The 25,216-nt window shown below is 39.2% G+C and overlaps 1 protein-coding gene across 1 annotated transcript in view; it reads right to left on the reverse strand.

Moving 5' to 3' along the window:
• Nucleotides 1-6,661: 6,661 nt before the first annotated feature.
• LOC116255762 (xanthine dehydrogenase 1-like) overlaps nt 6,662-25,216 on the reverse strand; it is a 46,700-nt gene continuing 28,145 nt past the window's right edge. The window contains 1 exon segment of the mRNA XM_050078227.1: nt 6,662-7,338. Within this exon segment, the coding sequence (XP_049934184.1) occupies nt 7,096-7,338 (243 nt within the window). The 3' untranslated portion in view covers nt 6,662-7,095.

Genomic DNA, 25,216 nt, shown 5'->3' on the forward strand with positions numbered 1-25,216 from the left:
ACCGCCCATCGCTGTCCCATGTGGGTCGATCCGACCCTTGCCAAACCCTCCTTGTTGCAGAGTGAGGGTCCAATGAATCGACTCTGGCTGGGTCATGTGGGACCCTTGCCTTGCAATGAGGGTCAACGACTCAACCCTCATGGTCTGGCGAGGATCATGACCCATGCTAGACTGGACAATTAGGGTGACCGTTGTTGTTTTCCTAGTAGGTTGTTTGGCCTCATGGACACTCTACGAATGTCCCATGCATCTATCTTAAACTCCTGCTGCCAAAACACCCTTTGGGGCTGTTTGGGAACAGTAACAATATTGTTAATGTATCATGCATTTAACCCAAAAATTGGTTAAGATTCATTGGTCACTTTAAATGTGTTCTATAAATTTGTCCCAAATGCATAAAACAATAACATGCTATCACTGCTCCCAAACAACCCCATAAAACAATAACATGCTATCACTGCTCCCAAACAACCCCCGAGAGAGTCTTTGATCACCCAACTGGTCTAACATAAGTAACTGGTGACTCACCACCGGACAATGCACTGTCATTGTCCAGTGAGCTATGGGCTGTCCTTTTCTCTCTCTCTCTCTCTCTCTCTATATATATATATATATATATATATATATATATATATATATATATATATATATATATATATATATATATATCGAATCATAGGGACTTTGCTTTGCTCCTGACATGACTTGGCTACTGCTTTGTGGTCTGGACGGGTGTTAGAATCCCTACTCTCAATATAGAGGAATTTCCATGGTGTGGGTGGTTAAGAGCAGCAAAATAATTTGTATATGAATTGAGCATGGCACATGGGAGTCAATTAAACACTTGTTCCCAGTAGATGGACCCTAGTTATCAAAATGAAGTTATTAACTTGGAAGCTCCTACCCAGATTCACCTTTCCTAACTTAATAGTAAAGATTTAATGCTCGAGCCTTTGAAGGCATTATATATCAATATATTTGGCAATGGTTTGCCTAGGAGAAGACCTTTGAATGAGAAGGGAGGCATGCTTGGACCATGAGGGATATGTGTTGACGGTCCCAATAGTCTTTCCCCTTTGTTGAGCATGATCTTTGAAAGAAAAGTAGAAGTGTTTATCGAGTGAGAGATACCCTTGGAAGGAAAGACTCAATGGAGACTAGCAGTGTGTTTAGCAGCTATCAGGAGGATCAACTCAAGAATGAGAGTCTAATGGTCAAATTGGGCACAATCAATAGGAGAAGAATATCATGTAGAAGAAAAAATTAACTACCTCTGTTACTGATAAGCCTCCAAAAGTTTTAATAGGGGTTTGAAAACCAATTCAAGAGAGGGTGTCACCTAAAGACAAGCAACCAATTTGGAAATCAGGTGGAAACCTTGAATTTGGGGGAAGCTAGAAGTTCTCCAACATGACTAAAAAAGTTGTTATAGTGGAAAAGGATCAAGAGAAAATATATTGAAAAAGGATCCTTGAATGTCAACAAAGCACAATCTTGTTTGAACATCATTAAGAGATGTAGGGAACAACCTAAACCTATCTTGCATTTCCCTTCTTCCTCTAGCAAAGCAGAAAAATGGATAATGGTGAAATTACCTTTATTAGACCCTCTCAGTTGTTTAATCTCCATAACATTAAGCTTCCTCAAAGGCTTGGGGTATTAAAGGAGAAACCTGCAACAAGTACTAAAGTGAGTTAATTAGATTAACACACATGACTTTGTATAGCTTTTATTCACACCTTAGTCATTATGTGTAAAACATAATATATGTAGATAGATAGAGTTCATCATTATGCTCTTAATCAATTTTGTATTAAGAATATAAAATTCAGGTATATATTTATATGTGTAGATGTCTTAACCAAATTTCATACTTAACCTTATAATTCCCTCATTCAACCATCGATTGGAACAAAAAGAATGATTGTTATAAGTAACCCTATCAAGATTAATATATATAAAATCTTGGAATCGGCACTTGGACATGAAGCAGTCTTACTACTAACAATACTTGTCTAATTGGGTCTGAAGTCATGCATGTCAGATAGCTGGGATCCTTTACGTGCTTCTCCTCATGTGGAAACAAAGCTCATGTGTTAAACTTCATTACTTATATAGAAGCTGTTAATTTTCTCCTCATAGAAATTTCTTTCGCTCAGCCACTGCACTTAACATAAATTCCTCATATTCATGACTACAAATTTTATGAAATATAGCGTTGGTGAACATAATATATAGGTCTTGTTCGGTCAGCCATATTATGTTGGCTTTAAAGATCACAAGGCTATTAAGGAGTCTTGTGCTTTTGTGAAACAAAACTTGAAGCAGATTGTTAGGAGAGTAAAAACACAATAAATGTCGCAGGTAGAGACATTTACAGAAATTGTGATGCAATAGACATAAATAGTATTATGAAGCAATTTACACATGGTTGCAATGGATGCTCTAAGAAGAGTTGTATAGTAAGCTCGTCCAATGCTTGAGAAATATCTGAATTCAAACAATCAAAACAGACTTAATATAGTCAGTCAATGTCGTGCAGACTCCACATAACAGGTCACAAAATTATAACTTGATACGCACATCCATTCTACTTACGTTTACTAATGTTGATCAATTTCTTTCTTATTGAATTCCAGCTCATCTTTGACTTCTTGCAGCTTTTTGGTTTTAATCAATTTTTGTTCTTCCCTATTTCAGATCAACTTAGTTTCTCCATTAGTCATTTTAAAAAAAAAATTAACTTTTATCTGTCATTAATCAATTCCTTTTTTTGGTTTGCTAATTTGGTTCCTCTTATTGCCTATGATTGAGGTAGTTGTGACAGAGAAATAATTAGTTCTTATTCACATATCAATATCTCCATTCCGCTTTCATCTTTGCTTTTGCTTTGGTGCCACTACCCTTGTTGATTAGTCGCATACCCACAAGAAAACATTACAATATAGAAATTTGAATACTCTAATGAGATTGGGTTACATCTGATGTTGCTGGTCAGCATGTGTATGGAGAGAATAAATATCTAGTCTCATTTCATTAATTTTTCCAATATAACTGATTGCACTAATCAATCCCTACTTGTTACCTTATTGGCACCAAAATGTTCAATGCAGCATCTTTCTCCTTTCCACCATCATGTAGCAGCATATGCTATAGTGGAAGGTCTTCTGTCAGCTTTCTTGTCTGTAGTAATAGTCCGCAAGCCTTAGTTGAAGTCTTTCTACTGAGTGTGTCTACCACTATATTAGCCATTTCTTGATGGTACTTTATTTGGAAGTCATAATACTTCATATACTTGAGCCATCTCTTCTATTTTAGATTCAATTCCTTTTAAGAGAACAAATATTAAAGAAACTTGTGGTCACAGAATATCTAAAATTTTACTCCACAAAGATAATGTCTCCACATCTTTATTGCAAACACCATAGCTCTTAGTTCTAGGTTGTGAGTGGGGTAATTCTTCTCATGTGGTTTTAATTGCTTAGAGGCAAATAGCTATGTCTCCCTACATAAGCACTACCCCATAACTTGTTCCTGATGTATTAGTGTAAACAACAAATCCCTTTTGTCTTTTGGCAAAATTGGAGCGTTGGTCAATTTATCCTTCAAGGTTTGAAAACTCATTTCACAAGCTTCCATCCAGTCAAATTTAATTCTCTTTTGTAGCAGTTTAGTCATCAGGACTATGATTTTGGAGAAACCCCAAATGAACTTTTGAGAATAACCAGCCAAACCAAGAAAAGTTCTAATTTCTATAATATTGGTTGATGCATTCGATTGTTGAATGACTTTTATCTATGCTGGATCAACTGAGGCATCATCTTTTGAAGTTGTATGCTCCAAAAAGTTTACCTTGTGCAAACTCACATTTGGAGTACTCATAATAAAGCTGATTTTGTCTCAATTTTTCCAACAACAGCTTGATGTATAGTGCATGTGATGCTTCACACTTCGAGTACCAGCACATCATCAATAAACAATATGGTAAGTTGTCTAAAAAATCATGGAATACCCAATTCATGAGATCCATGAAGGATGCATGTGCATTGGTGAGTCTAAATGGCATAACTCGAAACTCATAATACCCATCACATGTACGAAAAGTTGTTTTGAGAATATCTTCTTCCTTATTTGCAATTGTTTTGAGTCATTCTCAGTTGCTTGAATAAAGTATGCACAAATTTTGATGACTTTTTTGTGGAGAGAAGAATGTAAAGCCTACAATTTCAAATGGGTGCAATTAAATATATGCATGTATATAATATATATGGTTTAAGGGATAATCATAAATGAAGGCTATATATATATATACACACACACACACACACACTCTCTCTCTCTCTTATTTGTTTATAATCTTAGAACTTGCCAAAACTAGTTATTAAGTTATAATGAAGTACCCAACAATAAAATTTAGAGAAAATGAAGGAGACAAAAATCTCCGTTTGGCTGCATTCTTTATCAACATCTAAAGCAGAAATTTACTGGTTTTCTTCCTTTCATTGTTTTAGTTGTAGACTGCGGAAAGGAGCTAAGAAGTCAAAGGAGGTGCTGACAAAATCAAAGCTCTTCCTCTTTAGAGTTTAGTCTTAAACCTGGTGAGTATTGTACCTAACTGGTTTGTTTACGAGACATCTTGTGATATGAAGTTATATATATGTGTGTGTAGACCAAAAAAGGAGGACGGTCTAGAATAGTCCTAGTAAATCAGGGTTGTCTCTGTCTAGAGGACTCAAGTATTTGAGACATAATAATAGAACAGTATGTCGACACATATATAGTTTCTAATGGGCAAGTTATGACTTGATCATATATATACTGCAAGGGTATACAGTGAGCATGTGGTGTTGGTGGATTGTGTTGGAATCGACAGATCTGCAGGTGATCTGAATCATATTCTTTTCGGAGTTACAAGTATGAAATATTCAGATCTAGGTACTGCATATAGTTCTTGTATCTTACGAGATTAGATCCTTCATAACCGATGATGCCACTTGAGGCTCATCGGTGAGTAAGGCTGGGCATCGGGCCGGGTCGGGCCGGCCCGGTCCGTTAAAAATGAAAAAATCAAAGCCTGGCATTCAAAACGGGCTGGCCCGAGGCCCGACCCGTTTTTAAACGGGCTGGGCCGGGCCCATGTAATATCGGGCCTCGGGCTTCGGTTTATGCCCGAGGCCCAGCCCGACCCGATTATTAACGGGCCGGGCGGGTTGGGCCGGGCTTTGAGGCGGGTTGCTACTTGCTAGCCTCTAGCTCACTCAAAAAATGAGCACGAACGTAAACCATGTGCACTTAATAGAATAACAAAAACAAGAACAACACCAACCAGTAGAAAGTAGTCTTCTGGAGGAGTACTCGATGCAACCGACGATGAAGCAAGTAGAGCAGCTGTGCGATGGCGGCGACCGATGGGAGGACCGGAGGAGGCAGCCAAGGGGCGACGGCCAATGAGGAAGACTAGAGAGCTTACATGTCTATCTACATCAGCCACCATTTGTTTTGGGGTCTCGGGACCTTGGGGGGGTGGGTGCGGTGTGCCTACACGATCTCAGTTGTACTACAGAATATGACCACCCATATACTGATTTCCATGAGGTCAGAACTTGAGTCTGGAGCAAACAGTGACCTCACATGAGCACATATTGTCTGCAAAAAGTAAGGGGAAATTTTCCTGGAATGCACAGCAATCATGCATGCTTGAATATACAACAGAAAGACTTGATCTTCAAATGGTACTTCATCTTTTCGATTTTAGTGGATGGGCAAAGGCGTGCAATCGAATCAAACGCCAGACTGGAACGGGATAGCCAAAGGACAATATATACTGTGGGGGAGGAGGATGCTATTAGTCGACGATGTCCAGCGATGGGGAGCACGTGCACTCCTTTGTCTGCTTCTCAGCATCCTTCGCTGGCAATTTCTTCTGTGGGTCGACATTCGCTGGCCCTCCATGGCATGATCTTTGGTGCAATTAATCTCCTTTACTCTCCTTGTCGACACCTTATTCAACAAACAAAAGAAATCAATCTGCAAGTGGAAACCCTTCTACATAGCATGTTCGCTGGATGGATACAGAAGTCTTCAGCGGAACAGATAATTCGACAGAAAAGCTCCTATCTATTCACAGTCAGGTCCTCACCAAAGACCATGGTGATTCACAAGGGAACTTCCCGATGAGAAAAGGGGACCACCGTCAGGAAAGAGATGTCAACGTGAAAGGGTCTCCACTATACTCAATCATAGTTGACAAACTTTCTAAGTTCACTTGAGAATCACCTGAGTCAATTCGGATTGCTAAAACATCCGGCCACGAGTCAAGGTTAGCCCGACTCGCTCATGACTTGACCCTACTTGCACCTGACTCGCCCGATTCTGAGACTCAATTGATGGGTCATGACTCAAGGGCATAATCATCATTATACTCAAGTTCGTAATCTTCATTGGAATTCTGAGTGCGTGTTTTGTCATGGGCGGGTTTTCAGCAGGTTTTTGTTTGGGAGACGGCAGATCTTCGCTTCGCCGAGGGATGGGTGGGTGGTTCCCACCATCATTGATCGAGGGGCCTTTCAGATTGGTAGTCTCCGAAGACTTCTGTATTCAATCCGCAGGGCCCAATGTTTACAATCAAGTGTGAGCACTGAGCATTGAGAAAGTGAAGAGAGAGAGAGAGAGACCGTCCCTTTCATTCCGAACACACAGGGGAAATCTGTACATATCATCCACTCTTAACCAGGTACAACTCTTCGCCGACCCCCGGGATAACATACAAGGAAAACATCCCCAAATAAAAAGAAAAAAAGTCCACCCTTTTCAAACAAAACATGGGTAACCAGTCTAACTCTTCTCCACCCACCCTGGTAATATTTTATGAGGGTTATTGTTAAGCGTCAGAGCGTGCTATTCTTTCATGTAAATCTGTTTAAGAAAATATGGCACTGACGCTTTAAGATAGATGGAAAACTTTAGTTACCTCCGGATTGACATTGCGACTTCACCTACATCTCATTTGTACTGTTTAACCTTCAATTACTTTTCCAATGGAAAAAGAGAACCACAAGAATTATTTTACACTTCTTTCACATCATCTGTAACACCTTATATACTGAGTTGAGCACGGAAGTCAGGGCCAACAAATGGCTTTGTGAAGTCATCAGCACATGCCATCCGTATACGTTCTGGGGTAGCTGGATTGTCAAGAGGAAACCAATCAGTACATCCTGCCTCTAACCTTGCAGCTGCAATTGCATCTTTGATAGCAAAAAACACTGAAGATGCAAGGAAGAAAGGTGGCTCTCCAACTGCTTTAGATGAATGTATTGCTTTCTTATTTGGTACACCCTGAACATGTAAAAGATCCATAGATCAGTTTGCCGTGCAACTCATAAAAAATAATGCTGCTAGATATATAGAACAAGGATTGGAGAACAGCAAACTGGAAACAATTTGTTCAACTAAACAATCTGGCGTCTATGTTTCCACGTGCCTATAGAATAAAAAAACTGGAAACAATTTGTTCAACTAAAAAATGATAAGCCCGTCCACCTCCCAAAATAAGTAATGGCGGTTCTGTAGTACAATAAATTGAAGACACTGACTTCAGTAATACTGAAGTATCAACAAAGCTAAGAAACGATTTTTAGTGATAATACCAGTTTTTTCAAAACTCAGTCAGATCAACCAAGTCAACTCAGTTGACCTGGTGACTCGATCCTCAATCTGGTCAAGAAACGAGAAAAACCAGGAATTGATATGACTAAACTGAGTCATCTGAGTTTTGGCCAAGTTGGCCGAGACATAGATTGGTTTAACCAAATCATTCATGTACATAATGTGTGCACTATACCAATCACATTAAATTTGTGTGTGTGTGTACATTAAATTTTCACTATGATATGCATAGAGATCCATAATCCATATACATATAATAATAGTAATGTAATTGCAGTAAACATATTAATATCATTTGCAGTTCATAATACATTATCTTATTATACATATGGCTGTCACACGGGTACCTTTATTTGGGTGAAGGTACCCATGTTGACATGCGCATGGGCATGGGTACGCCCATGGACACTGCCAGGACATGGTCAAACCTGTATCGGGTGCTGCCAATGCACCCATCACCATATCCATCCTTTTTTGGATTCAGTCAAAGTTAACCAAGTCTATTTTTGTCCACTAATTAGGTTTTCTTTTAAACTAACACGTATATACAATGGAAATGAAGAGCCCCTGCCAACATTAAAGGGCTGTCCATGTTCTTTGTGGTCTAACTCCACTGCTCAGCAGGATTTTCCAACAACCTGCAATTTTCTAACAACTTAGTGTCCTTTAATAGAATTTTTTATAAATCTTACTTTTTGTTATATATATATCATAGTCACAAAAAACATTTTTTTTTCCAAAAAAAAAAACACAAAAATGCAATAAATAAAATAGCTGTTTGAAACTCTTAAAAATCCTATTTTTAAAAAAAAAACATCAAAATGGAAAAAACGAAAAAAAAACATGTTCTTTTGTGTTTTTTCCTTTTTTTCATGTTTGTTTAAAGCCAAACTGTTTTTTTTTTCAGTTTCTAACTTTATTTATTGCAAAATTACTTATTTTTTATGTTGGCATTATTAGTTTCTCACTTATTTTATTTTTTCACTCATTTTTAATTTTCTTAATTTTTAAAAAATTTGCTGCAATTTTCCCACTTTTTTGCCCGTGTTTTTCAAGCTTGCGAGAAAAACCTCGCTATTTAAAATGTGAGAAAGTTTTTGTGACTACAATATATAATCACTGAACCATGACTGTAAGGTTCTGGTACCATCTGGAGACATCAGATGAGGGCCCTCATTTGATCTTTTTATATGTCCTTTTCGCTTTTATTTTGACTTTTTTTTTTTTGTATTTGGAAGATCGTGCGATCAAGGAGGAGAGGAAGAAAGGGGAAGGGATGAGCAGGATGAAGGGAGAGCTCTCTGCCGGCTGATCGCCTAGGCACCACTGTCGAGCGGCGGCAGGGGGACAAATAACTCCCTGCTTCCTCCCTAATATGAGGGAAGAGAAGGAGGAGGGGGTTTCTCCCCCTCCTGCCGCTGGTGGTCGGTGACCATCGAGCGGTGCAGGACAACGACTTGGGTGCTGCCGTCAAGTGGTAGGATGGGGAGAAAACTCCTCCTCCTCCATCACGTTAGGGAGGAAGGTGGGAAGGGGAGAGCACTTCCCTCCAGCCAACGGCCTAGGCACAGCCATCGTCAGCTGGCCAGCAAGAAGGGCAAGAAAACCCTCCTCCTTCCCTCCGTCCTCCATTCCACAATCTCAAAAAAAAAAAAAGGAAAAAGAAAAGGAAAGTGCACATCTAAATGTGATCAAATGAGAGCCCTCCACCAAAAAAGATGGAGGGCCCTCATTTGATGTCTACAGATGTCACCAAAATCTTAAGACTCATGGTCCAGTGTCTATATATATATATATATATATATATATATATATCAAAACAATAAAATTTAAGCAGAAAACACATACATTCGTTATTTATATTCATAAATTATAAATCATTAAACAAAAAAAAATCAAAATAGACAAAAAGTGAAAAATATGATTCTACTGTGTCCAAGGTGATTCATGTACTTGCACCCGCATCAGCCTCATTCACACAAGTGATGGGCGTGGCACTCGTCCAAAAGTGTCGGTATAACAACCTGACCCATTCTCAGACTAGACCAGGGCTCCTGGTCCAAAGAATTCCAATCCACTTCCTAGCAACTTTGTTTTTTGTCCTAAAAGGGCTAAGAACCAGAATATTCAAACATATAAGTAACATCTCTTCATCATTTTAGATACCAGACTAAACTTTTTAAAGTGAGATGTTACAATCCACCACCCTCCTTAAGAGACACATGTCTCCATGAGTAGAACCCTAGGTTTGGGTGTTGATTCTAATTTCTGATACTACTGTAACAACCACATTCGGGACCCAAGTTGGTGGATCCCAACCTGCCCCCTAGTAGCTCTGGTTTCAACCCTAAAAAGTTAAGAACAAAAACACTTAACCAGCCCCCTTATAACTCCAACAAGATTTTACACAATGTTAGCTGCAGGACCAAACATTTCAAAGTATGATCTTACAATCCACCCTCCACAAAGCACATGTATTCGTGTGTCTAGGACCCCAAGTCTCCAGGTCGAACCAACTACGATATCTATTATGTTGGTTGCATGTATGAGGAGAGAGAAAGAGTAATGAAAATTGTAACATTAATCTGCCCTAATCTCTTATTAAAAGAGAAATAGGGTAAAACTGAACAATCATACAATAGGTCCAAAAATAAAACAAATATTAATAAAGAGCTGCTCCTAACTATTTAATATTCCAAAAAACCACCTAACGTAAATACTATTTGACACTCCCTCTCAAGTTGAAGCATAGATGTTAAGCATGATCAGTTTGTCACAACATCTAGAAAACTCAGTAATAGGTAAGGATTTAGTAAAAATATCAACTGCTTGCTCTTCTGAGGCTACATGTATAGTAGATATGATTCCTCCTTAGACCATGTCTCTGATGTAATGGCAATCTACTTCAATGTGATTTGTTCTCTCATAAAATATAGGGTTATTTGCAATGTAGGTGGCAGTCCTGTTATCTCAGAACTGTAAATCAATCCCAATCTTGAGAAGCAAATGCTTCAAGAGACACACTCTTGAAGATTCCAACACCTTCAATAGGTAATGCACAACCAAACCTCAAACTTGAGGAGAAGATAAATATATTAATCTCAAGAGAAGAGAACACAAGAGAGGCCTAAAAGCCTTAACAAAACAAGGGACAATAGTCCCTTATTTATAGTACAATGTAAGGGAGAGAAGAATGAGGAGTTGGCTGTTGGGCCAGCTCCAACGGCTAGAAATCTAGCCGTTGGAAGCTGGCCCAACAGCTAGTTCCCCTTTACAAAATAAGAAAAAGAAAAGAAATAAAAAAGGTACATAAAAAAGAAAAAGAAACAAATAAAATAAAATACATAAACACCTATGCATACATAGATATTCATATATACAAATCATACATGAAACTAGATGTATGACAGTATATATGAAATATACATATGTATACTTACACAATGTCTAATCATTAAATTCTAACACCCCCCCTCAAACTTACGGTGTGATCACCGAAAGTTTGCCAAGAAGAAACTGAAATCGTGCTGAAGCAAGTGCCTTGGTGAAGAAATCTCCAAGTTGATATTCGGAAGGGACAAAGGACATATCGATTGTTCGGCTAAGATATTCTTCTCTCACATAGTGACAATCCATTTCAATATGCTTTGTCTTTTCATGAAAAGTATGATTGCTAGCAATGTAGATGGCACTTTTATTGTCACAGCAGAGCTTGGTTGCTTCATTTAAGTCAATTTCAATGTCCTTCAATAAGTTTTTTAACCATACAATCTCTATGGTGGTGGTGGCCATGACACAATACTTTGCTTCAGTTGATGATAGAGAGACTTTATTTTGTTTTTTGCACCTCCACGAAATAAGAGTCACCTAGAAAAACACAAAAACCGGTGGTGGAATGCCTGTTATTAGGATCTCCATCCCAATCAGCATCAGTATAGGCAATCATATTCAAGTTTGATGAGGAGGATAAAAAAAGTCCTTTAGTGATTGTGTGTTTGACATATCGAACAATTCTCAATGCAGCTCCCATGTGTACAGAAGTGAGTCTTTGTTGAAACTGACTTATGACATGTACAGCATGTGATATGTCAGGCCTTGTGATGGATAAATATGTGAGAGCTCCAACCAATTGACGAAATGGAGTGGGATTTTCTAGAATTTCTTCATCATCAATCTTCATCTTTACTCCTAAGGCTTCATGAGTGTCCACTACTTTGTCATCAGTGATTCCTGATCTGTTTATTATGTCATTGGCAAACTTCATTTGTGAAAGTAAGTATCCTTTTCTACTATAAGCTACTTCAATACCAAGAAAATAGGTTAGTTTACCCAAATCAGTCATTTCAAATTCATTCTTTAGAAAATCTTTTACTTGTATAATTCCGTTGGCATCATTACCTGTAATAATCATATCATCTACATATAAAAGTAACACAATTATACCTACAACAGTATTTTTAACAAACATAGCAGTGTCAGCATAACAAGATTTAAAACCTTGTTTAAACATAACATTGCTAAACATGTCAAACCAAGCTTTTGGAGCTTGTTTCAAGCCATATAATGCCTTTCTAAGATAAAGAACTTTTCCTTGAGGTAAATCAAGCCCAGGGGGTGAATCCATGTATACCTCCTCATTTAAGTATCCATTCAAAAATGCATTTTTGACATCCAATTGATATATCGACCATTGTTTAATGGAAGCAATGGCAATAAGAGCTCTAACAGAGGTCATATGAGCAACAGAGGCGAAAGTTTCTTCGTAATCAATCTCATATTCTTGAGCATATCCTTTGGCAACAAGTCTAGCTTTATACCTTTCAAGTGATCCATCACTTCTAGTCTTGACTTTGTAAACCCACCTACATCCTATTGTCCTTTTCCCTATAGGAAGAGACACAATGTCCCAAGTTTTATTGTCTTCAAGGGCTCTAAGTTCATTGTTCATTGCTTCAATCCAATGTGGGTTAGTTTTGGCTTCAAGATAGGATGAAGGTTCAACATGAGAGTGAATAGCTAATAAGCAAACTCTATGTTTTGGGGAAAAAGACTCGTAGGAGACAAATTTTTGAGGTGGATGAAAAACTCTTTGAGATCTCCTAAGAGTAGGTTGAGACTCTTGGATGTTTTGTTGAGACCTTCTCTTATAAACTATAACTTCTCTTGGTGGAGATCTAAAAGGAGTACTCTCAACCTCGTTTAGAGCATCATCATGTGAAGAAGGCAAAACATCATCATCATCACCATTATCATCATCATCATCATTTATCCATAAAAAAAAATAGTCATCTTCATGCTTGGGTTTATTTTCATTAAAGTCATTTTCTTCTTCTAAAAATATTACATTTCTTGAAACATACACTTTATCTTTTTCAATATCATAGCATTTATATCCTTTTTGAGTTTCGGAATAGCCAATAAAGACACATTGAATAGCCCTAGATGAAAGTTTATCATTTTTGTCATTTAAAATGAAACATTTGCAACCAAAGACTTTGAATCTTTTATAAATTGGCTCCAAATTAAAAAAAATTTGAAAAGGTGAAATATTTTCTAAAACTTTAGAGGGCATTCTATTAATCAAGTAAATGGATGTTAGAATCGCTTCAGCCCAAAAATTTTTTGGAACATTTTTTGATATAAGAAGAGCTCTTGTTGTTTCAAGAATATGTCTATGTTTTCTTTCGGCAACTCCATTTTGTTGGGGGGTTTTGGGACAAGACTTTTGGTGTATAACTCCATTTTCCTTTAGGAATTCTTCAAATTCATTGGAAATAAATTCTCCCCCGGAATCACTTCTAAAAATTTTAAGATTTGCATCAAATTGAGTTTTGATCATGTTGTAAAAGTTTTTAAAATTCATAAAGACTTCCGATTTACGTTTAAGAAAGTAAACCCAAGCATATCGAGAGTAATCATCCACAAAAATGACATAATAAAGCAAACCACCTTTAGATATAATAGGAGCGGGACCCCATACATCCGAATGCACTAATTCAAAAGGTGCCTTTGCAACAAAATTTCTATTTCCAAAAGGTAAAGCCTTAATTTTGGCTTTAATACAATCATCACAAGAGATCATTTCTTTACATTTCTCTTTCAAAAAAGGGATACAAGACATTTTTCCTAAACTTGAATGCCCAAGTCTTTGATGCCAAACTTGAATGTCACTCTTCTTGACTACATTGCAAGTAGGGTTGGAAAGATTCAAAAAATCAACATAGTAGAGATCATTTTTCCTAGAACTTTCCCCAATCGTTTTCTTGGAAAGATGGTCCTGTATCAAAAATTTATTTTGTGAGAAGATAATATCACATCCATGATTTGTTATTTGAGAAACCGACAAGAGATTTAAGTTAAGTTTGGGAATAAATCTAACTTTTGGTATTTTAAAAACTTTTGAATTAAAATTTTGATCAATATTCTCAACACATTTGATTTCAAGAGGAGTTCCATCGGCGGTTTTAACAAATGGGCAAGTTTCTTCCTTAGTGCATTCGGTAAGTAAAGAACTACAAGGGGTCATATGAAATGAAGCTCCGGAATAAAAAATCCAAAATACTTACTTGATGATGTAGATGCCACCGTTGCTCCGGAGATTGGAGAAGTCCCTCCTCCTTTGAAAAGCGGTTGAAGAGCATCAATAAGCTTTGGTTGGAAGGCACGTACAAGTTTGTCTAGGTCAAATCGATTGCTTTCTTCATACATTGTCCCAGCCACACTTGTCTTTTTATCAAATCTCCTCAATTTAGGACATCTAAGTTTAGTATGTCCTTCTTGACAATGGAAACATATGATCTTCTTGTTGCCATTATTGTTATGCTAATAGTTTCGATTAAAGTGAGGAGGCCTATAAGTTCTCATATGAGCACCGGGTCTTGAGGTAGCAAGAACACTCTCACTCTTATCTTTGGAAAAATTGAGTCTATTCTCCTCCATTTGAAGTTCCGTTATGGCTTCATTCATAGATGGCACTTTATGCCTATGGAGCAAGGAAGTTTTGACTCCATCATATTCCGATCTAAGACCAAGAATGAATTTATAAAATTTCTCCCTTTGGATTTGTTTTTCTCTAACTCCAATGTCTCTTGGATCATACCATTCGGGTTCAAATAGAGCAAGTTCATCCCATAATTGCTCCATTTCTCCAACGTATTCTTTAATGGACTTATCCCCTTGTTGGAGACTTGCAATCTTCATTTGAAGATTGCACATATAGGCCACATCCTTCATAGTGTGGGTTTTCTTGAGGAATTCCCAAGCTTCATGAGCAAAATTATGTTTTGCTATTTAGCCCATGGTTGTAGTATCAACACAAGCAATAATCCAAGTGATAATCTTGTGGTGTCCTATCTTCCACTCTTCCCATTTTCTCTCATATTCATTCATAACCTTGTCTTTTTCAACTCCATCTAGTTCTTGGGCTTTACCATCTATGGTCTTGGTGAGGACTAATTGAGGTTCACCTTTAGACCCATCAACAAGTCCCCATAGGCCTTTACTTCTAATAAAATGTTCCATAGTTTTTGCCCAAGAAACATAATTTGATGAAGTTAATTTAGGAAGAGGAGTAGAAGAAGTTCTTTCATCCATAATGTGTACCTTGTAAAGGAGACGTTGAGGTAGTGCTAGGATGAAAAACAGCCACACAAAATGAAGCTTTTGACGCGTCAAAGACTGCCACAATCTTCACCACCAAGGGAGCTTTATCCCGTCACAAATATCACCAAAAGAGGCCAGCAAAATAACAACACCTTCTTGTGTCAACTCAAAGCAGCAATATATCGAACACTTGGAGTGCTTCACAGCTCCAAAGAAAGAGAAATACCAGGGATCTTCAAGCTTGAAAGACAGCAAGACAAAGAGCCAAAACCTTGCTCTGATACCATGTAAATCAGTCCCAATCTTGAGAATGCAAATGCTTCAAGAGATACACTTTTGAAGATTCCAACACCTTCAATAGGTAATGCACAACCAAACCTCAAACTTGAGGAGAAGATAAATATATTAATCTCAAGAGAAGAGAACACAAGAGAGGCCTAAAAGCCTTAACAAAACAAGGGACAACAGTCCCTTATTTATAGTACAATGTAAGGGAGAGAAGAATGAGGAGTTGGCTGTTGGGCCAGCTCCAACGGCTAGTTCCCCTTTACAAAATAAGAAAAAGTAAAAATAGAAAAAGAAAAGAAATAAAAAAGGTACATAAAAAAGAAAAAAAAAACAAATAAAATAAAATACATAAACACCTATGCATACATAGATATTCATATATACAAATCATACATGAAACTAGATGTATGACAGTATATATGAAATATACATATGTATACTTACATAATGTCTAATCTTTAAATTTTAACAAAAACATCTTCATAAGTATGGAAGTAGGAATACCAAGAATCTCAAGTAGGGATTTACACCATGTCATTTTTGCAACAGTTTGAGTCATAGCTCGATACTCTAACTCCGAACTAGACCTAGAAACAACATTTTGTTTCTTGTTTCTCCAAGATTTGAGATTTCCTCCCACAAACACACAAAACCCCATGGTAGACTTTCTATCATCAATAGATTCTGCATAGTGCATCACTATAGGCTTCAACATCAAGAGAGGTACCTTTTTTGAAGAAAAGACCCTTGCCAGGGGAGGACTTTAAATATTTGACAGCCATGATGATAACATCACAATGTGCCTTTTTTGGTCTTTTCATGAACTGACTTAGTTTTCCCACAACAAAACTAATATCTGACCAAGTTATAGTCACATGTAAAAGCTTACCGCATTTTTGACATCTAGTTGATATAAGGGTCAACCATAATGCAAAGCAAGAAACAATAAGGCGCATGGTCCCCAACCTAGCCACAGGAGAAAAAAGTCTCAAAGAAGTCGACACCATATGTTTGTGTATATCCTTTTGTGACTAGACGAGCTCATAACGCTCCACTGAGCCACCAAACAAGTACTTGATGGTGAAGACCCATTTGGAGCCAGCAATATCACAACGAAGAGGAAGATCAACCAAGTCTCATGCCCCCCATTGGAGCAAAGCATTTATTTCATCCTGCATAGCCTACCGCCATCTCGGGTCAAGTAATGTTTGTTGATGACCAGAAGGAACAAAGTGTGTAGACAATGCAGAGACAAACTACTGCAGGCTACCACCAAGAGCATCAATAGAAACAAATTCTGAGATGAAATGAAGAGTACACTATTGTTTGCCTTTGCGCAAGGCAATAGGTAAATCGAAAGGTATCTCAGAAGCATCCTCAATGACGTCAGGTGTACTTACATCCTAAGAAGAGACCGGTAGGCGGTCATGAGCGGAAGCATGCCAGCAAATATAAACCAGTGGGAGTCACGAACTCTGAGGAAACCTAGAGGAGACTCACAAAGAACATATTGAAGGAGATATGGAGGAATAGATAAAGAAATAGGCAACGACATTTCAGACAAGTGTGAAGTCAACTGAAAGTAAAGAAGTGACTCAACGAATGTAACATCCGCACTGATGTACTACTTATTCATATTAGGGTCAAAACAAGTGTAACACTTTTGGTGCTTTGGGTGGCCAATAAAAACACATTTAATCGATTGAGCAGCAAGTTTGTCTGTAATAGGGGAAGGACGTGGATAAAACAGGTGCACCCAAACTCTTTGGGTGGAAAAGAAAAGAGGGTCTATCTAGACAAAGAAGCTGAATAGGAATTTGATTGTCAATGAAAGAGGATGGAAGACGTTAATTAGGTAACATGCAGTGAGATGGCATCACCCCAAAATTGGGTAGGAACAAAGTTATGTAACATAAGTGTGCGAGTCATATCAAGTAACTGACGATGTTTACGTTCGACAATGTTGTTTTGTTGTGAAGTATGAGGACAAGAAAATTGAGAGCAAATTCCACAGTTGGAGTAAAATTGCAGCAAAGTACTTAGTTTGAACTAAAAAGCATTATTAATGTGAATATTTTTGACAATGAAACTATGATATACTTCTAGGAGTAGGTTAGAGTCTTTTTGAAATATTAGGAAATTGAAATGTGTTTATTTTATTGTTATCTTATTTTCATTGGACTGAATCTGTAATTTGGTTAAATCTGAGATTAGGGTTACATGAATAACAGTTAGAATGTTTCTCACTCTTTGATCGCAACTTGGTATCAGAGCCTTCTCCAGCGTCGACAGCCAAGTAAGTCCTCTGGCGACTCCCTTCTCCAGTGATTTCTTCCTCCAACGACTTCCTTCCTCTTTCTTCTTCTCATCGCCCATCTTTATTCCTTCTTATCCACCAACAAGGAGGCGGTAAGAGAATAGAGTTTGGGTGTGCTGCATGGAGAAGAACCTGATCATGCCTATGTGGAAGGCATGATCAGATCCTTAAGTGGGTCTTGTGGTTGCTGTTTGGTATGTGGAACAACAGATCGTGTGGAGCAAAGATCTGCTATTCTTAGATCATGTTCAAGGCGTGATGATCGTGGAAGTTGTTTTAACTTTGTACTTGACATGGATGGTGCTCTGCTGATTGTATGTGGGGCGACTGAAAGCAGGGCAGCAACAGTCTGCAGCAAGTAGCAAAAATCAGCAACAGTCTTCCGAAGTTTTGTACGTGGACCTGCTACCATCCGCAAACAGTTGACTCAAATCTCTGTAAATTGTTAACTACTCTTTTTTATATTGTTCAGTTTTGGTTAGTTTCCGTGATTACAGATTCTTCCTGGTTGCCTAGCGTGTGATATTCGTATGATCTTCGAGGACAGTAGAGATATTTTTCTTTGTGGTGTTTGACTACTGCATCATATATATTGTATATCAGTAGTTTTTTTTCCTCTACTATAGCTGATGGTAGTAGGTCAGAAGGTTCTAATGAATACAAGATGGTTGGTAACTCCTTTTGTTATGGAACCACGATCAAACTTGATGGTTCAAATTATGAAATCTGGTCTAGGGTATTTATGATGTTCGTGGCTGGTCATAGGAAGAAATATATTCTTGAAGAAGATGAACTTCTTGAGAAAAAGGGGAAATATGCTGCGTGGGATAAAGATAATAACATTGTAATGTCGTGGATTATGAACAGTGTAGAGTCCCGTATAGCTCCAACAATTGCATACAACATCAGAGCTAAAGATATGTGGTTTTTCTTGAAGAAGACATATTCTTATGCTACTAATGTTATTAAGATTTTATAACTGGAAGATGAGCTTTGTAACATACGGCAAGGTGATCAAGTCATGTCACAATATTTTGCTACATTAACTGCTGCGTATGAATGGTTAAAAGCTCTTCGTCCACCTTGCAAGCACTACTATGCATCACACATTGAAACTGGTATGGTAGCAAAGTTTCTATTTGGATTATCTTCAGAGTACCCTGTGGCAAAGTCTCAAATCCTCACAGGCAATGATCTTCCAGACTTAGCAAACACATACAATAGGTTGAGTCATCTTGCAGTCACTCTTTCTCAGCCTACGCATGACACACCAGTCTCTGCACTTGTGATACCAGGAGGACGTGGACATAGTTCTTTTGTTGGAACTAGGGGACGTGGTGGTGCATGTCGTGGTCCAGGATGCGGCAGATTTCAGTGCTCCTATTGTGGCAAACTAGGTCATTTAAAAGACCGATGTTGAGAAACAAGCATCCTCATCTCAGTTCTGTTGGTCCACCAGGGCGTGGTGGAGGGAAAACCATTGCAGGAAAAGGGTCTTCTTCATCTAATGCAACTTCCTCACAAGCTATAGCTTCTATGGTTGAGTCCCCTACCTGTTCTCCTATACCTCCATCGTATTCTCTCAACTTAAGTGAGGAGGAATATGATCTTATTTTCGCCCGGAGATCCTCCTCTACATCTACCAGCACTACTGCAATAGAGTCGGCTTTCTCTGTTGGTGCACCTACCAATGACCCAAGTATGATATGGGTGATTGATTCAAGAGATTCCAGGCATTGTTGTAATCAGCCACAAATGTTTTTACCATTAACCAGGTTCACTACACCACAACACGTCAGATTGGCTGATGGCAAGTTGTCCCCTATTCTGGGCAGTGGTAATATCTACCTCACACCTTTGGGCACCATTACACATGTGTTATATACTCATTGGTTTCCTGTTAATCTGTTATCTGTTAAGCAATTGGCTAGAGACTTACAGTGTAGAGTCATTTTTTATCTGGATTCATGTTCTTTTCAGGACTTACAAACTAGGAAGACGATTGGCGGCGGCCATAAACGTGAGGGACTCTATTTCCTTTATGTCCCAGTAGATGTTGTTGCATCCTTATTCACATCCAAAACCTTTCCTTTGCGGTAGGACCTCAGACTGGGTCATACCTCTATGTCCAAACTTTGTCGCATGTTTCCAGATATTTCTGCATCAGAGTCTTTCTTATGTGATGCGTGCCAGTTAGGCAAGCATACACGTAGCAGTTTTCCCTCAATCAGAGTCCATCTAGTCAAAGTCTTTTTTATCTCCTTCATGTTGATGTTCGAGGTCCTAGTCGGGTTTCCTTTCGTTCGTGTTTCTGGTATTACCTTGTTTTGGTTGATAATTTACTAGAGTCAGTTGGATATTTTTGTTACAGGAAAGGTTTAGTAATTTGAATTCTTCATAAATTTATCGAGGAAATAAAAACTCAGTTTGGTTTCAATGTCAAAAGTATAATGCTCTTGAATTTAAATCTTCAGTTCTACTTCAATTTTATGTCAATCATGGGATTCAACCACAATATACATGTCCCAACAAAATGGTATTACTGAATGCAAACATCAATAACTCTTAAATGTGGCCTGCACCCTCATGTTGCATACTCATATGTCTGCCTACTTTTGGGGTGATGCTATTCTTATCGCATGCTATCTCACTAACAGATTGCCCTCGTCTGTCATCCAAGAACGCATTCCCATTCAAATACTATATCCGGATCGACCATTATTTCAGCATTCCCATTCAAATACTATATCCGGATCGACCATTATTTCATATACCTCCTGTTGACGTGTTTTGTTGTTTTGGATCATCGGGTCTGGGTCTAGATCCGCTCCACTCTACTGTTTTGTCGGGTTCTATTTATACACGTGTAACCCTGTTTCAGTATGAAAATGAAAAATTAGTAGAGAGAGAGAGTCTGGCTGCTAGTGGGCGTCAAACCTCCTCTATCGTGGTTTTTTCCCCCAAGTTGGATTTTCCACATTAAATCACTGTTCCATTCGTTTTTTCCTGTTTCAACATGGTATCAGGGCCTACTAGGTTCTGATTTTTTTTTTCTTTGCTCGGGTTGGACGAGGAAACTTGCCGGTATCGTTGTCGTCGCCTGACTTTGTGCTAGCCATCTGGTCGCCATTCGCCTGTGCCACTTGCGTCACCTGCTTGTTGCCTCCTCTGCTGCGATTGTCGTGGAAGAGTTGCTTCCGCTTCATGCCCTTCTCTCTGTTGCATCGCCCGACAGAGACTGCTGCAGTCGACGCTCTTCTCTCTGCTGCATCACCCGACGACTGTGAACCCTTGCTGAATCTGTTGTGTCGCCTCCATTCTTCTCTCTGCTGCATCACCCGACGACTGTTGACCCTTGCTGAATCTGTTGTGTCGCCTCCATTCTTCAGCTGCCGCCTGGGTCGATGGCTGTTTGTGCTGCTATCTGACCTGCAGTCACCTGGGCTTTCTTCACCTATCGTCGGACGGTGCGTGCTGCTGTCTCTCGTGTTCTCTGCCGTCAAACGTCTCAGCTGCGGAGCTTAGGTGAGTCTTCTGTGAGGCCCCTGCTGTGCATCGCCAAGGGTCGCCTGTTTCTACATTTCTGCCAAATGACGCTCCCTGTTGTTGCTTTCTGCTGTGTCGCATGGTCTAGCGAGTGACCTGCTCTGATCGACGACAACATCTTCCACAGTTTCTGCCTACTGCACAACTTGTTGTCGTCGTCCATTGCCCGAGCTGCCAGCATCCTCAGCATCTGTGAACACTGTCCGTCGCTCGACTCAGCTCGACGCTCTGTTGCCTCTTTCGTCTTCAGCCTTTTGCGACGTGGCTCTCTTGCTGCCACGGTGCTTCCTCCAGTGTTGTTTTTTCTTCTGCCAGTGCTCTGTATCTTTGCAGTCTTCCAACTGCAGTAGAGACTCTTCTTCCCTATTAACTCCATCTGTATTGTTCACGTTGCAGACGATGCCATTTCTGCCGCTAACAGTATTGCATTGTTGAGTTGTTGACCATACTGTTGTGCTACTTTGTGATGGCTGAATCAAGTTCCTCAGTCGTTAGTACTGACCCGGTAGAAGTTGGAGTCTATAAAACAGAAAATGTTCCTGTGCAAGTCACCACTATCTGCCTCACTAAGGATAATTACCTACAATGGTCTGCCGCTATTACTATAGGGATAGCTGGTCGGGGGCGAATTGCATATATCAATGGAAAGAAGGTTGAACCTCCTGAGACGAATCCTGCTTCGGATACTTGGTTCCTTGAAGACAATCAAGTCAGAACTTGGATTGTTATCTTTGTATCTTCTGATATTCAGCCTCTTATCCTACGTAAGAAGACTGCCAGAGACGTAGGGTATTTTGGAACAAATGTATGGCCAAAAGAAGAAGGATGTTCGTGTGTACCAGCTCATGAAGGACATCTATGCTCTACGACAAAGGGAGCTTTCTGTGGCTGATTTTTATGTGATATTGAAATCAAAACGTGAAGAACTTGACTACTATTTTGATGACACGTGGAGTTGTCTTCAAGACCAGCTGCATCATTGGACTCAAGAATGGAAGAATAGGGTGTTTTGTGCTCTTGGCAGGGCTTAATGATGAGTTCGAGGGTATAAAAAGTCAAATTCTCAATTCAGACGAAATGCATAGCATTGAAGAAGTTTATTCTTGTATTGAAGCTGAGGAGCAGAGACGTCTTGTTATAACAGGAAAAAAGGAGGCTCATACCTCTTACACAAAAAGATCTGCCCTTGTTAGTCATGCCCCTATGGGGGCCAACCAATCCTTTCGAAAGTGTACTCACTGCAAGAAGACTGGTCACACCGTGAAGTTTTGTTGGGACTTGCATCCTAAAAAGAAGAATGGTCGTGGGAAGTCTTCTAGCGGGAAGAAGCCTAGTTCTGGTATGATTGAATCTAATGGAGGAAAACCATCAATCTCTGCTGAACAGATTCGTGAGCTCTGTGCATACTTGAGAGACATCGGACGATGTGAAAATTAATCATGCCCTTGCAGTTTCTGGAGAAAAATATAATCCTTGTAAGGGAGAATTGATTGTTGACCGTGGTGCCACCCACCACATGACTGGCAATCCTAAGTTTTTTCATGAGTATAAGCTCTCATCGGGAAAGAAACGTGTGAAGAGTATTCTCCAAGTCAAAAAACTCAATTCATAGATTTTCTGGAATACAAAAGGGAAGAGAGTCAAGTTACAGTTACAGATGCTCTTGAGCATGAGAAAGATGAAGGTTGCCCTACAGGGTTGAGCATGAGAAGGATGAAGGTTGCCCTACAGGGACTAAGGAAGAACGTAACCGCTTATTTGGGCAGGTTTATTCTAGCCAAAAATTGCCTACAGGTGAGGTAACTGGTGGAAAGAATTCTACTCCCAATCCCAATGCTACACCTTCTTTGGATGACCCAAGTCGTGCTCGGGAGGACTCAGTTGAAAAGGAGTTTCAGACAGAGGTTGCTAATGACCAGCTACCTATCCCCCTTAGAAAGGGGGTCAGGTCATGTACTCAACATCCTGTTGGTAACTTTATATCATATTCTAAATTGAACAAGGACTACAAATGTTTTATATCATTGCTTTCTTTGGTTGTGATTCCCAGGAGTGATTCCCAGGACTGTCACTGAGGCTTAGAGCAATTTCAGGTAGACTCATGCAATGCAAGAAGAGATGGAATCTCTAAGCAAAAACATGATGTGGGAGGTGGTAAAGATCCCTGAAGCGGCTCATCTGGTTGGATCCAAGTGGGTTTACACCATTAAGTACAAACCAAACGAAAGTGTTGATAGGTACAAAGCTCGCCTTGTTGCCAAGGGATTCAGTCAAAGATATGGAACTAACTATTTGGATTCTTTTGCTCCTGTTACAAAGATGAAAATTGTTAGAGTTATTATCTCTTTAGCAGTAATAAAGGAGTAGAAAATGTACCAACTTGACGTTAAGAATGCTTTTTTCGATGGAGACTTTGAAGAGGATGTGTATATGTGTATGCCCCCATTATATGAAGAACCAGAAAAGTGCTGCAAACTGAAGAAAGCTTTATATGGGCTCAAGCAATCTCCCCGAGCATGGTTTGAAAGACTTAGACTAGTTATGAGACAACATGGTTATAATCAAGGAAATAGAGATCATACTCTCTTTGTGAAGAGGAAGGAACATAAAGTTACTCTTTTGTTAGTTTATGTTGATGATATAATTGTTACAGGTGATGATGAAGATGAAATAACAAGATTAAAGGAGTTATTGGCTGTCGAGTTTGATCTCAAGGACCTTGGCAAGCTAAGATATTTCTTTGGTATTGAAATCGCAAGGTCTGGCACGAGCCTTGTGTTGAATCAACGAAAATACACTTTAGATTTACTAAAGGAAACTGGAAAACTGGGGTGTAGACCTGCTTCTACTCCTCTAGATGCTGCACACAAGCTCAGTATTAGAGATTGAGAACCTCTCTGTAAAGAGACCAAGGGAAGGTATCAACGTCTGGTTGGAAAGTTGATCTATCTTACTCTCACTAGACCTGATATTACCTTTGTTGTGAATGTGATGAGTCAACTCATGCATGCTCCAACAGATGCTCACTTGAAAGCAATTCACAGAATCTTGTGTTACTTGAAGAAGAATCCCGGCAAAGGGCTCCTATATGTTAGGCAAAGTCCTCTCAAGATTGAGGGGTATTCTGATGCTGACTGGGCAAACTGTGTTGATACTAGGAGATCCACCTTAGGCTACTGTGTCTACCTGGGAGGGAATCTCGTAGTATGGAGGAGCAAGAGACAAGATGTCTGCTCCCGCTCTAGCGTAGAAGCTGAATACAGAGCAGTTGCCATAGGAGTTTCTGAGCTACTATGGCTGAAGGAATTATTGATTGACATTGGTATAAAGATTGAAGGGTTAATGAAGACGTATTGTGATAACAAGTCAGCAATCAACTTGGCCAACAACCCAGTGTTATATGACAGAACAAAACATGTTGAGATCTATGTCACACGGGTGCGGGTGCGATATGGGGATACGGGTGTGGATACGACAAGTTTCACAATTTTTGAATACGCGGATACGACAAATATAATATTCTCTATAGAAACAGTAGAGACACAGGAAATAAAAATCGAACACGGATCTAACGTGGAAAACCCTCAACGAGAGGGAAAAAACCACGGGTGAGGTCTGGTGCCCACTAGCCGCCAAACTCTCTCTCTCTCTTAGAATTTCATTCACACTAGAAATTAGGGTTACACGTCTTTAAGTAAGGCCCAACAAGGACTACAAGCTGGATCGGGTCTAGATCCAGACCCGGTCTCAAGACCCATCTGTACATGCTTCAACACTCCCTCTCAAGTTGCGCAT

Source organism: Nymphaea colorata, chromosome 6 (genome assembly GCF_008831285.2).
Source record: "Nymphaea colorata isolate Beijing-Zhang1983 chromosome 6, ASM883128v2, whole genome shotgun sequence".
In the NCBI taxonomy this organism is placed as follows: Eukaryota; Viridiplantae; Streptophyta; class Magnoliopsida; order Nymphaeales; family Nymphaeaceae; genus Nymphaea; species Nymphaea colorata.